The sequence below is a fragment of the Diceros bicornis genome, unplaced genomic scaffold (genome assembly GCF_020826845.1).
Source record: "Diceros bicornis minor isolate mBicDic1 unplaced genomic scaffold, mDicBic1.mat.cur scaffold_73_ctg1, whole genome shotgun sequence".
Lineage (NCBI taxonomy): Eukaryota > Metazoa > Chordata > Mammalia > Perissodactyla > Rhinocerotidae > Diceros > Diceros bicornis.
In genome coordinates, this window is record NW_026691615.1 from 2,328,943 (window position 1) to 2,346,111 (window position 17,169).

Below are 17,169 nucleotides of genomic sequence, written 5' to 3' on the forward strand. Positions count from 1 at the left end.
TTCGCACCGCAGGCAGCCTCCTGCTGGAACCAGTTCCCTTCCTGGCCCGGCCCAGGGACACACAGGCGGCCCAGGCCTCCCAGGGTGGCCCGAATCGCTGCAGCCCCTCCCGTGTGCCTGCAGGTGACCCGCGACCCTTCCCAGCACTGGAAAGCTCTTCCTCTGCCTTGTTCTCCTCCTTCCTTACTAGCCTGGAGTCATTTCCTCCACTGTCCCCTCCCTTACTAGACGAATCCTGCAGGGTGCTACGTACTGTTCTCAGACTACGGGGCGGGGCGGGGGTAGGGGGTTGGGGGGACGACAAGGCAGAGTCTCCACCCTCCCGGAGTTGACATCTTAGTGGGGGAGACCGACTGGAAACCTGGGAACACACAGTGCGTCAGGTGGGGAGAGCTGCTGCAAGAACGCAGCATCTTCGCTCACGGGAGGCCGGTGCCCGTGTCTTCCACAGAGTAATGTGTGTAGTTCACTGCAGAGGCTGGGCCTCGCCTCCCTGGCTGGAGGCTGGGATGGACCTCAGCCTGGCTGAAGCAGAAATCAGCATTTATTGGCTTAACTACAAGGGGGGGCGGGGGGGGCAGGGCGCTTTGGGCCAGCTCGGCCCCGGCTGGGTGTCTTCAGGGTTCAGTTTCCTCCTCTGCCTCCGGCTCTGCGTCCTGCTGGGCTGGCTCCAGTCCAAGGCCCCTGGTGGTGGCACGAGGCTGCTGCAGCCCCAGCAGAGAGAGCGCCCCCTCCCCAAGAGCTCCACCAAAAGTCCCTGAACCCGAGTCTCATTTGCTGTCAGCGGCCTGGCCTTATTCACATGCCGCCGTGTCCCCTGGGGCCGGGGCACACAGTCCTCTCCTCCTCGGGCCTGGAGCTGGGGCTGGGCTCCTCTGAGCCACAGGGGTAGGGGAGGGGTGGTTCCCTAAAGAAAACGGGGGGCTGGGGGGCTGCTGAGCTAACCAGAACCCCGGCTCCTTCCTGTGCGCATCAGCGCCCTGCAGCCGGCCGGGAGCCGAATGCAGAAGTGAGGCTGGGCGCAGAGCTCAGCCCCGAGGCTGGGCTTGGGGGATGAAGGGCAGCTCCAGAAGGGTCTGGGATTCCTGTGGATGACGTGTGAGCATCAGCTGCTGCCATCCAGAGCCCCCCGGCGTTCCTTTGCTGCCGTTTGTCACCTGGCACGGGCGTGTTCATTCATTTGTTCTTTCATCGCGGTTTGTCGAGCGGCAGCTACGCACCCTGCCGGGGAGCCCCCCGCACCCCTCCTCCCTGGCAGCGCTGTGGTCTCGTGCACGTCGTTCCCGCCGGGTTGGCCATGGGCCGTGCAGGGGAGGACTGTCGCGGCGAGTCAGACTCGGGTGCCGTGCGGCTCCAGTGAGCACGCAGACGGAATGGTCACCATCGGCCGGCTGTTGCCCCGAGGTCCAGACCGGGTCTGTCCTACTTCTCCCAGGAGTGGACGTGTGGGGGGGGCGGGGAGCGGGACGGTGTCCCTGTTCCTCCTGAAACCTGGGCCCCGCCCGTCTTCGTTATTGTGGGTGATCACCGCCGCCTCCTAACAGGTCCCCATGTCACCCCTTCCCCTAGCTGTTCTCTCCTTGGTCCTGAACCAGCCGCCGTGCTTCCCCGCTGCCTCTGCACTTCCCCACATCCCCAGCGTGGCCATCCTCCGCCCCTGCCGAGTCCTCACACCTGCCCCTCTCCCTTCCGGCTCCCGTCCCCGAGACCTCAGCACAGCCGCCTCTTCCCGGGGACGTCTCCCTGACACCCTAGAGCAGACGCTGACCGGCTGCCCGCCCGGTGAGCCGTGTCCCCTCCCGCGTAGCCGTCCTGCTGAAGCGAAGCTGTGGACGCAGGTTCTGGTTAATCCCCTCGCCAGCGGGGCCCTGCCAGCGCTCCCCGAGTTCCCACCTCTCCTTGTGTCTCCTCCACTCTGCCCTCAGGCCCTCTGATGCTAAAGGAGGCCCCGGGGTGCCCGCAGGGCTCGAGAGGGCACCGGGCCTCCCCCTGGGTTGAGGCCGTCCTCGTGCAGAATCCCCCAGCTGCTGCCCTGGCAGGGGCAGGTGGCAGAGGGCTGTGCATTTGGCCCTTGGATAGGAGATAAACGGTGTCGCCTGGGAACGACAGGCGGCATTGCCCTGGTCGCGTCGGGTGACAGAACATCCCAAAGGGTTTCTTCCTTCAACAGCGGCTATGCAGCATGGACTCTGGCAGCTCCATAAATCCTTTTCTTTACCGGGCGCTCCTGTAGAGACTGGGTGGCACATTGGGCTGGCGACCGGCTTGGCTCTGCAAAGAGCATGAGCTGTGTGGGCAGGGGCTGCAGCCGGGCTGCCCTCTGGCCCCAACTGGCCTGTGAATTTGAAACAAAATAAAAAACCTGAACTAGTCTCCCACATTTGAAATTCGGAAGGTGCCACATAAAGATCTGACGTCTCTGTGCCATGTTGGTGGCACTGAATAGTGGTCACCTCGGACACCCTGCAGCTTGACCGCAGTCCCCACCGCTCTCTCTCGGTCAGTGACGTGGCCTGTTCTGAGTGAGTCTGGAAGCCTTTGCATTGGTGTAGAATACGCACACAGAAAAGTGCCCGGATCCCACTATTAAGTGTGGAGTTTTCACAAACAGGACACGCCCACGCATCCACGTGCAGAAACTGTTTTCTAAGCGGTTTGATGTTCTTTGAAGTTACTAGTTTTATGTTGGGTTTGTTTTTTTGTTTCTAACTTATGACAAACAATTGTAGCGTTGTTTACTGTATGAATATAGTGTTGGGGGGAAAAAAACCAATTTTTCTTTTTGCAGAAAAACCTGCCATTGCTCCGCCTGTCTTTGTGTTTCAGAAGGAAAAAGGACAAAAGGTAAGGCCGGCATGCTCTCTCCACTCCACGGGCTCTCTCGCCTTGTCCCCTCCCGGAGGGCTCTCCCAGGCCACACGACTGTGGGGCCTTCTGCCTTTCCAGCCTTCACACTGAGCTCGGAGGAAAGAGGTCCGGTGGGTGTAGGGGACCGTGGGAGAGGTTAAGATGGGCGTGTGCGGAAGGGGCTCAGAGACCCTGCTTTAAAATTCAGTGGTAGGAAGCTTCGTTCTAATTCCTAGTGATTCATTTTAGAAATGCTGCTGTATGTTAGGAAAGCTGGTGGAGAGGAACGAGTAGGGGGAGAAAGGTGAAAGGAAGGAGGGGAGGGAGAGAAAGAGGGAAGGGGAGGGAGGGAGGAGAGAGAGCAGTGGTGGGTAACGGGGAGAACAGGATCTTGAAAGATTTTAGGGGTTTTTTTTTGGCCCCACCCAACTTGGCATAAGTGCATTTGAGTAATTACGAGGTGACCTGCGTGGTGCATTTACCATCCACCTTTGTTAGGTTGCTTCCCCCCCTGGCTTTACAGTGTCTGGACAGCACTGTAGTTGGAAGTGCCTTGCCCGATTCCTGGTGAGGGGTTGGCGGCCCGCCAGAGGCCTGAGGGGCGCGGCAGTCGCTTCGCATCGTCACGTTGACGTCCGTGGTTTGATGTCCCTCCCTGACAAGTCAGTGTGGAGGGTCGATGTTGTGTCCAGAGTGAGTTGATGTTCTGTGGCGATGCCTCCTGAGCTTGTAATAGGACTCCCTCTATGTGTCCAAAAGATGGACAGTCCCTACCATCCTGCCCCGGGACAGCAGGTGTAGTTAATACCCATTGCAGGATTCCAGAGGGACCAGGGTGCTGTGCTGGATACAGCATGTCCTGAAATCCTGCTGCATGTTGTTGATAAGAACAGCATTTGAGAATCTCATGGGCTCAAGGGCTCATAATCCACAAACGAGGTGCTCCAGGGGATCCCCAGACCCCTGCAGGGTGGCCGGCCCCAAGGTTGGGGGCTGCTGGTCTGGCGATTTGGGGCTCTTGGCAGCCCAGCTGCTGCTCGTGGACCCCGTCCCTTGCTCTGAGAAGACAGGCCAGACTGCTCTTTCTGTGCGGCCCAGCGCCCCTGGCAGCGTTTAAGCGCTGTGCCAGGAAGAGAGCCTTTGTGGAGGGGGCCGGAGGGGACAGCTGCCCTCCCCACACCCCCTCACAGGGAACCTTCTGTGTTAGCCGGGGCTCATCTACGAGGCTCGTCGTCATGGTCAACACTCCCATTGATAATTCTTTTGATGAACCCAAGGGAACGTTCTTCTGTTTCATTTCGGTTTTCCAGGTGGTATTTTCAAGATCCATCGACCCCTGCCTTCTCCTCTCCCTGGGCGCTGACCAGTACATGCCGAGTAATCACGTGTGTTTTTATCGTGTGTCCTTCGGAGGTTCGGTCACTGTGAAGGGGCAGTGCATTCCTCTAACTTCTAGAAATGGATGTATTCGATTTCTGTTTCAGATGTGAAAGTCACTTCTCTCGGGTTTTCTGTAAAATAGAATTTTGTAGAATTTGGAATTTTATCATGATCATCTTTTGAACCACTTTTAGTTTAAAACGGGTCAGCAAACTAAAGCCTGCTGTTACCACCTGTTTTTTTAAGTCAAGTTTTCTTGGCACACAGCCATGCCCATCCCCTTCACAGTAGCCAAGGCTGCTCTCACGCTGTAACAGAGAGTGAAGTGGTTTGGACCGAGACCATATGGCCCACGAAGTTGAAAATATTTAGAATCTGGCCCTTTACAGAAAAAAGTTGCTGACCTCAGATTTAAAACGAGTAATAGGAATTAATAATTCTTTAAACCTGAAGACTTTTGGACAACCAGCAGGATGAAACACTAAAATGTAATATTTGTTCGGTGGAGTTGAAAATGCTCATTCCTGTTTCAGTACTGTTCTCACAGTTGAGGTGCTTCTGTGGCTTCGTCATTCAAAGGCTGCCTTCTGTGTATTAACTTTAGAAGGTCGAGTCCTGTTACATAAATGGCAAATGGGGTGAATTGTAGCTAGGGAGACGCTCCCCATCATCTTAAAAATGTGCAAGTGCAGTTCTTATCAAAATATTGACCCAGAGCCAACTCTAAATGGGCTTCTAAAAATAACGGCTCTCCACTGCTGTCACAAGGTCACCGAAAGGGCGCGGCAAACCCCTCCAGAGCCGGAGGAGCCTTCATCACCATCCATTAGGGCTGCTTTCCGAGCTCTCGGGTGGACAGTGGCCAGATGGACGTGGAGTCTTCCTTTCTTTCTCTGCTGCTTGTGACAGCGCACAAGTAGGGCGGGAAGTAGGAGCTCAGACATCCAGCTTCCTTTCTCCTCTGCTGCCCGTTTAACGGCTCTGCAAGGAGCAGCCACAGTACTTCCGACAGCAGTGAGAATCTGGGGCTTCCACTTGCCTTCTCTCGGGCCGAGATTTCAGCCCGGCCCCTTCCACGCCGTAGACGCTGAGTTGGGAAAGGGCTGTTCAGGCTGTGCTCCTTTTTTTCTGAGCAAACTTTTCTCCCCTTTTCTCTTCGACTTTTTATTTTGCAAATTGTCAAATCCTCGGAAAAATTACAAGAATGGTGCAGCGACACTCGGGTCTCCTTCCCCCGGCTTCACTGTGAACGTTTTTATCGAAAGTGCTAGAACCACTCGGCTGTAAGTTGTGCCCATCTGACGTTTCTCCCCTAAATACTCCGCAGACATCCCCTAGGAGGAGGCCTTTCCTCTCCGTGGCCCCAGTGCCATTGTCCCTCCTGAAAACATGATCATTAATTTGGAAATATCCTTCAGTATATAGTCCATATTTAAATTGTCCCGATTGTCACCAGAACATCCCTTATAACTATTTTTTGAGCCATTTCTTGATCCGCAAAGATCTTTCCCCTATAATCTTTCATCTTGAATGATTTTTTAATTGATCCACAAAGATCAGGAAGTCCCGGTGTCAGCTGTGGGACCATTAACTTCCCTTTGAGTAACCCGTCTCTGAACCACCTGGTGGAGTGCGCTTCAGAGAGCCATGTCCCCCCTTCAGAGGAGCGCGCTCCTCAGGCCCAGCTCTCGTTACCAAATCATGATGGAGATAAAAGGTTTGAAATTAAAAAGAAAACAATTAAGCTGCCAGACAGGGTTTTGTTTTTATTTGGTGGCAAAGCCCCCCAGCGTTTTCTGCCATCCCATTGGTGGTCCGAGTTGCTTTCACATCAAACCACAGATTGTTGGCAGTGGCCCGCCGGTGGCATCGCTTCATCTCAGGATGAACGGTCACATCCTCCCATCGTTCCCTGTGATAGAGAGCGCTCGCCGTGGGAACTCCAGCCCTAAGGCCTGAAATCCAGCCCCAGAGGCAGACCGGCCGCCTGGGCACTGTCGTTGCTTCTTTCCACGTCCCCACTCTTCCTCTAGGTGGCGCTCTTCGTGAAGCACTTGCGTTGACCTGCATCTGTGTTTTAGGGGCAGAAATCAAACCTTTTTTTCTTAACTGCCTCGCGTTGAGACAGACAGTTTTTTCTTTTTAATGTGAAGAGAGCTTGAATCTCCTTCTGTAGGTTGTTTCATTGTTTGTGATGACTAAATGTTTCTTTCCGTTACTTTATCTTCCAAACATTTGTTAAATCTGAAGGGGAAGGCTTTGAGGCTGCCCTGGCAGGATAACGCCCATTTGTAACAAGACAGACAGCAGTTACAGAAACGCTGTTGAGCAGAAAGGCCGGTGTCACTGAAAGCTCTGTCGTAGTGTGTTTAGACCTGATTGAGAAGCTTGCTGTGGGCGAAACAAGCGTATCCTGTGTGCATAGCTATTTTCTCAGCCACATATATTTTAGCTCGATGTCAAAGGCTGCCAAAATTTTGGTGTTGGACTTTAACAAACCTGTTGAAAAACTCCAGGCTCTCTCAGTTCTTTAGAGATTACTTTTCTCGTCCAGCAAAAACACTTGGACCCAAGTAGAAAATGCTGGAATGGCACTTGTGTTTCTTTTTGGTCCTCCGCTTTAGGCTTCATTTCGAGTCCCCCATGCCACAGGGGCATTGGAACATTTATGTTCTGAAAACAGGGATTAAAAAACAAAAAACCCCAAGTGGTTCTAATTAGGGGCAGGCGCTTTCCCACAGGGTTCTGGGTTTAATTTCCTCTCGTGGAGTGTTAAATCTCTAGCCGTAAAGAAGCCACAGCCTGGTGTGCCGACCGACCTTGGGGTCCCGGGCAGGTTTGAGGGACAGCTTGGGAAGGAGGGCCCTGCCCGGATAGGAGGAGTCGATTTGGGTGACTTTTGAGATGTGTGGATGAGTCAACATTGTGTGCTTTTGCTTTCCTAAGAATGTTTGGAAGTCCTCTTAAATCCTCTATATACAGGTCCTTTCATCTGACAGGCCCACACGTTAAAAATCAGCCCCCAGGCCCCATCTAAAGAGGTTTGAGTTACTTACACTCAGAAGAAACGCAGCCACGTCTGCAGGGAGGCAGGGTGCCCCGTAGTCATTGAGTTCACAGAGTGAAACAGCTCTCTGTTGTGGACGATGCTGAGCGGGGGGTTTGGGGACCGGAGCCCATCTGTCCCAGGACACCAGCCTTATAACCTGTTTCTCAAGAAAAGAGTCTTGGCCTCAGAGCTCTCAGCCCGCGGAAGCCCCTCCAGAATCCCAGGAACCACCTCAGAGGATGCCGGGGGAGTTGTAATTTCGAGGATGAAGACTTCCGGAACTGGCTTCCTGACCCTGGCTGTTTTCCAAATCAGCCCTTGCCCAGAGCGTTTGGGGTGAGCCTAGGAGAACCGGTCACCCCGCACCTGCCCCACCGAGGCAGAAAGCCTTTCCTTCATCTCAGGGTTCAGCAGAACAGGTTGAAAGGTGCTCGAGGAACTAGGGCGAGCTGAAGCCTTTGGCCTGGACGCCCCATTTTGTGGCTGCCTGGTGTTCCGGCCACCTTCCCGCCTGTCCTAGTGGACAGGACAGTGCTGAGGGCCACCTCCCCTCCTCCTGTCTCTGAGGACGTGGATATTAACCCCTAGGGAGCATATGACATCCTCCATCCCCGTTTGTCACCAGGAGTGGTTTTCCTCCCCCAGGGCCCATCAGCAGATAGCTCCTGCCACAGGGCCCATCTCGCGGTTTTGAAAGTGAGCCCCAGGGTCCCTGCAGAGCCCAGCGGCAGCAAGTCCACGTGCATTTCCCTCTGTCGTGCGGGGGGCCGTTTTGTTGAGCAAAGCACGGGAGCCCATGCGGGCTCGCTTGGCCGTGCTCCGGGCAGGAGCCGCTGAGGTTGGGCTGTCTCGCCCTTTCATCCCCGCCCCTCCCTGCCCCGTGCTGCAGCCTTTATCCACATGGAAGGAAGATTGTCTTTTTTGCTCCCAGTCCTCTGCAGAGCAAAAAGACTTGTCAGATTTGGGAGAGGAGTCTTGAGGGGGGAGGCTGAGGCCCCCCACCATGGCACAGGTCACCCCGAGTCAGCTGGGGAGCACGGCCTAGCACCTCCTGCCCCCGCTAGCGCTTCAGCCCGCGCTCCTGAAGCCCAGCTTCTTCCTTCTCCGCGAGAACTGGCAGGGGTACGTCCATTTCCACCAGGATCCACGGCCTGGGGGTCCCAACCCGGATGGCCCTTTTCCCTTCGAGTCCCTCAGAGCCAGGCCCGAGATCATAAGCAGCTGAAGGTAACTGAAAAGACAGCAAGGTCCTCTTCATCTCCTCTGATTCCTGCTGCCGAAAGGTCTGGGAAGATTAAGTCCCTTTTCACATCAAGACTTTTCTAAATGGGGGAATATATACCCGTATAAGAAGCTAATCCTGTTTCCTGAAAGAGACACGAGGGGTCAAAAGAGGACTTGAGTAGTGTGGTAGAACCTTCCAAATCAGACTCGACCCCTTCTCGCTCCTTCCACTCCTCTCCCTGAATTGGAGCCTTCGAGGTCAGCGTCTTGGAAACGCGGGAAGCTCCGGCTCCTCTGACCTGTAGGAAGAGGCCATGTCTCAGGCAGATGGCTCTGCAGGTGCGATTGTGTTTGGACTGTGGTTAGGCTGTGAACTGCTTGTCTTCAGTGGAAGCAGGAAGGAGAAAAGACTCTCCCTTGGAAGCCACAGGGAACCCTTGAGCCCTTTATCTTTGTATTCAGAAGGCTTTGAATGATAGGTGGGGAAGGTTGTGAACTGTCGAGAACAAGAAGTATCTTGAGTTTCTGGAGTTTGATAAATTGGGAAAGGTAAACATCCTCCTACGTTAGGGCTGCAAACTCCGTCCTCTAGGTACCCAGTGACAGCGTCCCCCGTTCTCGTGATAGGGACAGTGACTCTTAACAAGAAAACAAAAGGCCCCGCTCTGCCATAGCGAGCGCCGGGCAGCCTTCCTGGTGTCACAGTTCCACACCTTCAGCGATTCCTCGTGTCGCATCACAGACCCCTGTGTTCTTAAGGAAACCGTAAAAATCCAGTTGCAGCCACCAAACCCCAGGATGCGCAGGAAGAAGTGACGTTCAGGAAGGTGAGGTTGGAGTCACATTTGAGCATTCTGGAGAAATCTGTGTGTGATGGAAAAAGAAGGAAGTCCTCACCATGTGCGGGGTGCAGGGTGGGCAGTCTTTCATGGTGTAGAAGTGGGTTGGGGGAGCAAAGCGTCTCAGAAGCCCAATAAAGATTCCAGCCAGGAGGCGCTGACACCAGAGTGTTCTGGAAGCGCAGCCCTCACACGAGAGCACAGGAGGGCTGGCAGAGCAAGAATTAGGAGGGGATGACTTTTTTGGTGGAGGGCAGAGAAGCTCCTGGAACCTTCTGAGTCGGGCGTTATGAGTTACTGTGTCTTCGGCCATCGTGAGCCCAGGAAATCGTGTTCTCAGTTCCCTGAGAACAGACGATCTTCACGAGGATCTGCACACGAGGCTCTTGCGCTGCTGCCTCGAGTGGAGAGCGCAGCTTACGGAGGAGTCTCCAACTGAGGGCAACACACGAGTAGATCCCAGAGGTCGTGTCCTGGCAGCTGCTCCTCCAGAGGCACCCAGGCTGCCCCGGGCCCTCTGCCAGTGCCCACTCGGTGAGACGGGTGGGTCACCACCCCCAAGAGGCCTGGGCAGGAAGTGCCCTGGGAGCCTCCCCTCCTGCCTGTGGCCAGTCTGGGCCTTGATTTCCGAGGCCTGGCCGGTGGAACTCGGCTTCTGAATTCTTGTAGACGTTGGGGCGCAGGCTCTAATCCCGAGAAATTCAAGCAGTCTCCAGAGTGGCAAACGCAAGGCTAGCCGTTGTGGCGGGGGGACCTCGAGATGTTAGGTCACCATGAGAGAGAGCCAGCCTTGTTGGGCATAGTGGTGAAGGCCGTGCATGTGACAGACACACGGGCACTCTTTCTTTGAGTGTTCGTAACCGTAGGAGTCCTCAGTTCCATCCGAAGTCCCAGCAGCGCCAGCGTCACCTCATTTGGTGACAGCTCTGAGCCAACCAGGGCTCACTCCGTTGGGCCCTCAGTGGAGGAAACCCTGGCTGGCTGCTAATGGCTCCCGTTAATTGGCTGTCTACTGATGGGGCATGTTCAAGGCAAAGTGGACTTTGTTTTTCAGGTCAGTTAGGACATAAGTCAAGGCAGTTGGAAGTCATCCCAGCTTCTCGGGCTGAGATTTTTCCTTGGTTAACCGGGACTGGTTGCTTTTGCCTCGGAACAAATTTGGATCTTGCTGTGTACCACGCTGGAGGTCCTGAAACCGCGCAAACGTTGCCCAGCAGGTCTCATCCGTCACGTGTGGTCTGCTCTTTATTCCTCCTTCCCTCGGGGAATGGAAAGCTACGCGTTCTTGATGATAAATAGTGGCTCTCTGAAATGTTGCTCATGAAGGGCCCTTATCGTCTTTCCGTCTCATCAGAGCTCTGGCCGTTGAAGACTCAGTACCAGGAAAAAGTCTCTCTCAGACTTGCTGGCTCTCGGAAGACAGCTTGAAGAAGGCCAAACCACAGCCAGATTACGTTCTCTCTGATCCGCAGAAAGCAGGCGGCTTAGTGCTTACCCTGGGCCCGGCTGCGGTCTGCTGGCCTGAAGCTCCAGCCAAGGCACCGCTGGGCTAAAGCATGTTTATTAGACCCACCAGGAAGCTTGGAAAGGTTCTGGAATGAGCCCCGTGGCTGGACAGCTTCCCTCGTCTTCCAGCTCCTGCACGGGGTGTGACCCTCGTTCCATTCCCGCCCAACATCCAGATCTCTGGAGCCCGTTTCTTTGTTCCGTGTCTGCCTTTTGGGTAAGCGTGTCTGAGCTGGTTGCCTCAGCCGCAGAACAAACAGCATTGAATTGGCCCGTGGTCCATGTGAAGACAAGGGCACATCAACAGGCCCCTCCCTTAATTGATTTTTCATCCCGGGCGTCCATTTTCCTGCAGCCACGGCCAGCCGGGCTTTCTAGCTGGTCAGTCCAGACCGGGATCCCTCAGGCCCAGCCAGGCCAAGTGGTATCCAGCATTTTCTGGAAGAAATTCACCTGACATGGTCTTGCTTTCTGGTCCTTTCCAGGAAGTCAGGAAGGCAGTGCTGTTCATTCCTGCTTACTACCCGTTTGTCTGTGTCTGTGTGGCAGCTTCTGAGACGCAGCCTCCAGCTCCGTCCCCTCCCCCTGGACTGGCCTGGCGCCTTTGTCCCCCTCAAGGCCATGCCAGGCACCTGCTTCATTCGTTCACACTGTCCTGACGCCAGAGAAATAAGCTGCAGGGCTATGTTCAGTCTTCTTTCCCTTCTGCTTCCTTATGTACGTGTTAATTTGGGGTGTTCTAGTCCTGGCGTCCCGAATGGGTGCTGACCCCAGCGTGCCCTGGGTGTCACCCTGCCGCCCTGGTCCTCGCAGAGGTGGATTCTGGTGTGGGAAGAGGTGGCAGAGGAAACGGGGCTTCCTCACCCGCTCTGTCCTCGCTGCCCTGCAGACAGCAGAGATCCGAAAGCCTGCTCCTAGGACCCCCCCGCGAGGCCCTGCAGCGCTGGCTGCTGAGCTCCGGGCTGCAGACTTCTGGGGTCCAAGGAGTCGGAGCTGCCAGCCTGATTTCCGTGTGTGTCCCAGGCAGTGTTCTCAACTGACCCCTGAGGAGCCGCTCCCTTGGTGGGGTGAGGGGTGGCCCCCGGACTGCTTTGACACAAGAGGTCCCGCCACCGGGCTGCCGTGTCCTGGGAAAGTGTATGTAGGGCTGGCAGTGGCCTTGTGTGGGGCCGGGCCTGGGGCCGGCCCGAAGGGGAGGTGCTGCACCCCGGACCTCTTCCTGCTTTGGGGGAAGATGGCACGAGGCAGCCAGACAGCAAGCTCTGACCGTCTCCAGCAGGGCCGGGAGGGCAGGCTGCTCCACACATGGGCAGCTGTTGGGGATTTCTAGAAGAGTCAGCACAGCCAAAGGCAAGCAGAAATGACTGCATTTTACATTCTGTCTTCCTGCTTCCTTACACTAGTTCCTATTGAGAGTTGCTGGCGCCAGTTTCCTAACTGCTTCTGAGTCAGCTGTTTCTGACCCCACAGGAGGTTCCAGCAGCTTCTGGAAGATTCTCCCAGCAGGGGAATCTTCCTGTGTTGTCCTTCCCAGGCCTTAGCCTCCCAGCCTTTCCAGGACCAAGAGGCCCGCCGTATGCCTGTGGGATGGTTCTTAGAAGAGACTTGGGGCGCGGATTTGAGGGTCTTCTGGAGTCAGGGGTCTAGGAGTCTGGCCAGGCACCCTTGCTTCTCCAGGTCACCAAAGGGGCTATAGCGGAAGACGCGGGCTCCATTCGTGCAGTAAATAACTTGCTGAGTGTCTTGTGTGCACAGCGTCCTGGGTGTTGGCTGTCTGAGCCATGAGCAGAACAGACAGGGTAGGGCCTCATCGTAACGGGAGACAGACAACAGACAGACACGTCAGATCGTTTTGGATGATGCACACCACTGGGCAGAGGCCCGAGGGAGGCTGGAGCGGGGAGTGGAGATGAGCTGCTCCGTTTGCAGGCGGTGGAGAGCGTGTGAGCTCGGGCTCACCGTGGAGGTGGTCGGGCAGGCCTCGCGGGGGCCACGGTGAAGGGACCCGCAGGAAGAGCCTCCCAGGCCGAGGGACACGTGCACGAGCACGTGCAGAAGGAACACTGGGGCGGGAACAGCGTTGGCGTGTTCAGAAAACCAGAAGGAGACAGCGAGGCTGGAGCATGATGGCAGGGAGGGGCAGTGCGGGACAGACCCGGGGGCCCCAGTGCTGCAGGAGGCCGCCGAGGGCTCCCCGAAGTCCCCCGAGGCCTCCGCCCCTGGTCTGGGTACGTTTCTGGGGAGAGGCTCCATAGCACCTGTCAAATTCTTAAGGAGACCCAGGTCCCTGAGAGGTTTGGGGTGTTGTTGGCAGAGATAAGGAAGTGTCATTTAAAAAGCCCCAAAATACACAAAGCAACAACTGACAGAACTGGGGAGAGAAATAGACAATTGAGTCGTGATGTTTGAGACCTCGGGGCCCCCCTTTCAGTAATCAGTAGAACATCCAGACGAGATCCGTGAGGACACAGAGGACTTGAACGGCACTCTAAACCAAGCAGGCCTGGCACATCCACAGGGCATTCCACCCACAGCGGAGTACACGTTCCCCTCCAGGGCACGCGCACCATTCTCCAGGGTGGACCATTTGTTAGGCCACAAAACAGGTCTCAATAGATTTTCAACGATTGAAATCATAGAGTCTTCTCCAACCACAGTGGGATGAAATTAGAAATCAGTAGCGGAGGGAACCTTGGGGAGTTCACACCCGTGGAAATTAACCTGGGTAACCAGCGGGGCAAAGCGAGTTAGGTGTGGAGGCCCTGGAGACGGAGGCGGTTGGAGGGGTACCGCCCCAGCAGCTGAGGAGACGGGCAAGCTGGGGACTAAGCTTTCAGGGCCGCTGGCCGGGACGTGGGCCATTGCTCTGTGTGTAACGCAGGGACTCGTGCCTGCGCTGCTTCTCCGTGGCCCGCAGAGTGCCCAGGCCCTCGTGCCCGGGGCCAGTCCCCACCTGGAACATAGAGGCTAGTGGGGACCCTGACACAGGTCACACAGTCAGAGTAAGAGGCGCAGAGGAGACGCGAGGCTGCGGCACCGAGGGCTTGTTCTCCCCTGGGAAGCGGGGAAGAGAGCAGAGGGGAAGGAGGACGTTCAGTGGGTGAGGGAGAGGTTCTACAGAGCCAGAGGGTGCCCATCACCAGGTCCCAGAAGTCACTCAGGAGGCGGCAGATCGTCTGCCGCGGGCGGGTTTGGGACAGCTGAAATGCCTGTTGAAAAGAGAAGGGGGAAGGCGGGAGAGCCACGGGCCAGACTCGGGGGTGAGGGTGGGAGTGAGCTGGGCCCTCCGGGAAGGAGCAGGAGGGAGGACGGGGCTCTCGAAGCCAGGGGTGAGGCCGGCAGTGTGTGCAGGGGGCCGGCCTCAGGCAGGGACCTGCTTGGAGCTTTCAGAGGCCAAGGCGAGCCTGCGGGGCCCGGGAGGGCGTGAGTTACCGAGATGGGAGGCAGCGGGGCCGCCTGGAGGGGCCGCTTGTTTGGGCCCCCGGGTTGTTCGGGTGTGGAGACGAGGGCCTGGGAGAAGGCGCCGGGTGTCGTGGGAGTGAGTCCCGGCTGATCACAGGGAGGTCGTGTGGAAGCTCAGAGCTGCCGGGGCTGAGGCCTGCTTCTCGCCCACCCCGCACTGACGTAAGGGCCGGTCAAGGGCAGCAGCTGGCCCTCAATGGGATGACCCGGCTCTTCAAGTGGGCCCAGGCCGCGGGCCTCTGCCGGAGGGGCCCCCACCGCCGCCGGGTACTGAGTTGCCTGTGTGTTCCTCTCGCCCAGTATGCAGGGGAGCAGACCTGGAGCCCTCACCTCGCTGATGTCACCCAAGGAAAAGGGTGGTCCAGAGAGGAGGCCTGATGTGCGGGTGACACAGATGCCACCCAGGCCCTAGCCTCTGGAATCAAAGCGCTGCAGGAGTGTGTCTCAGCAGCCCCGTGCTGGTCCTGGGCCCTCCTAACCCCGTGCGAGGGTCCCCGACCCTGCTCCCTCGCCTTCTGCCTGTCCCCTGAGCTCTGAAGCCCTGCCCCCGCACCCCCAGCCCTGCCCTAGGGTGTACCATCCAGCGGAAGTGAGCCTGCTGGGCGAGCTCGGTGCAGGTGTGAGCCATGAACGTTGTAATAAGGCTGAGCACGGCCACCTGCGTATCCCATTGACCTCTTGCACCTTCCTGCGGGGAGGGGGGACGCTCGCACCCCCATCCCCATTTCCAAGCGAGGACCAGGAAGCCCAGGCGGTCGAGTGCAGTGATTCGCCCCAGGTTTCACACTTGCCGGGGCAGGGTATTTTATGGCATTGGGCTCGGGTGTGTTCACGGTCACCCCAGGGACAATGAGCCCCTGCTGTGTTATGAGAGCTTTGTGTTTCCAAGCGCTTTGACAGATGGTCTCCTCGGGGCCTCATAATCGCCCAGAAGCACATGTAGGGATGGGGGTCCTCCGCTCTCCTTACAGACACAATCCCCAAGAACACTTCCCATGCGCTCCAGGAGCATGCGGCCCAAGCTGTCGGCCCCCACGGGGGAGGGGAGAGTCCAGGTTGGGATCCTCTTCTGACCGTCTGAATGAGCTGTGTGACTTGAGCAGGCAAACCTGCCCTCTCTGGGCTCTCACTGTCCTGTAGGACAGGGGTCGGCAAACTCCCACCCGCAGCCTGTTTTCCTGCCGCCTTTGAGCTAAGACGGTGTTTACATTAGTAAAGGGTTGTGAAAACAAACAGAAGAATATGCGTTCTGGCCCTTTACGGAAAAGCCGCCCCATCCCAGGAGCCTGTTGCGCGCCGCCCATTACGGGCAGTCGTGTTATTGACAGCAGTTCCCACCCTGCCACACCACTCTCCAGTTGCTGAGTGCTTTCACGGGCTTCCTCTCATTTCCTCCCTAACGGCAAGTCCAGGCGGGTGGTCCTCATCTGGCTAAACCCGACCCCTGGGGGGCCTTGCTGAGAATATGAACATGGGCCCCTCTGCGTGCTCTTCACGGAGGGCCCCAGGAGGCGTGATGTTCGCCCCTCACCGTTGGCTTTTGGCTGCCTGGTTCTGGAGGGTTGTGTGCCTGAGGAGGCATGTGCGTGAGGGATTGTGTGTTCTCCTGGGTTGGGACGAGGGGACTTGGTAAGGCTCCTTCATCGCTAGTTGTTCACGTCCTGAAAATAAAGGTTGTTGAAATTCTTCAGCCCCTTGTCTCTTAGCTTGTGACTGTTCCGGTGAGTTCTGTGGTCTGCTGATTGTTGTGTCTGACAGTTCTGTTCTGAATGCTTTGCAGCACACTTTGGTCCAAGGCATCCAGGCTCTCAGGGGCTCTGGACATACTAGCCCACCTTGAAAGAGGGTTCCGTGCCGTGGACTGGGCCAGGGCCAGGAATGGGAACCACCACGACCCGGTGTCGTGCGATTGTTTTAAACAGTCCTGCTGCCCTTCATAGGGGAGAGAGGGTCGCTTTCCAGCTCTTGGCAAAATGAGTTTTGGCAAGATAAGGTTTCACTGTTTGAATTTGGGGGCGGCACGCCAGTTAGCTGTACCCTACGGAGAAACAACGAAACCGATCCTCGTGCTGGAAATGTGCTCTCAGCCGTTAGGATTCCTTGGCGCAGGGCCTGGTGAGCCAGACGAGAAGGTTCGTGGGGGATCTTGAGCGTTAGGTTGCAAGTCTGTGTGTGACGCGGGGGACAGAGCCCAGGGAGGAGGCCCTTAGCGGTGCGTGTCGGGATCCGTTCACCCCGGAGCTCGAGCCCCTGGGTCCCAGGCGGCCCGGCCCCCCTCACCACCTTACGTGTGCTCTCGTTTCAGAGGTCCGCTGGAGGCTCCAGCCCCGAAGGCGGAGAAGGTGAGGAGATGTGCAAACGTTTCCCCGTCTCTGGGTGTCCGAGTGGAAGCAGCCTGATTTTCTCCTCCTCCTTCTTGTTGTTTTCTGTAGATTCTGACCGCGAAGATGGAAATTACTGCCCTCCCGTCAAGAGAGAAAGAACGTCCTCTTTAACCCAGTTCCCACCTTCACAGTCAGGTAACCATCGCACACCTCACTGAACGACGGCCACAGCATCGCGTGTCTAAGCCCCTCCAGTGCCTCACACCCGGTGTCCGTCTCCTGCCCAGGTCCAGTTAGAATCGGTCTCCCTCAGGAATGAGGTTAGAGCATGTCCGGGTGAGCCACCAGGTGCCCCCCTCCAGAATTGTGACACAGAGGGTGTGACCTAGTGGACTCGTAAGGACGATGCTTGAAGACATCGTCTCTCTGAAATAGAGGAAAGGACTCAGCCCTGTTGGGGGCTCTGACCGCTAATTACATGTCCACCCTCAACATGCTGCTGGCTGTGTCCACAGGCTGAAGGTGTAGGACGTGGACA

General features: G+C 56.7%; 1 protein-coding gene across 5 annotated transcripts in view; it reads left to right on the forward strand.

The window, feature by feature from the left end:
- The window catches only part of RANBP3 (RAN binding protein 3), a 51,934-nt gene that overhangs the window by 14,978 nt on the left and 19,787 nt on the right, over positions 1 to 17,169 (forward strand). For 4 of the 5 annotated variants that reach the window (XM_058537909.1, XM_058537910.1, XM_058537911.1 and 1 more), the window contains exons 2-4: positions 2,789 to 2,844; positions 16,613 to 16,649; positions 16,740 to 16,826. In XM_058537909.1, the coding sequence (XP_058393892.1) occupies positions 2,789 to 2,844; positions 16,613 to 16,649; positions 16,740 to 16,826 (180 nt within the window). Of the gene's footprint in view, positions 1 to 2,788; positions 2,845 to 8,161; positions 8,399 to 16,612; positions 16,650 to 16,739; positions 16,827 to 17,169 lie in introns of those variants that run through there. The other variant, XM_058537914.1, reaches the window with a different exon arrangement.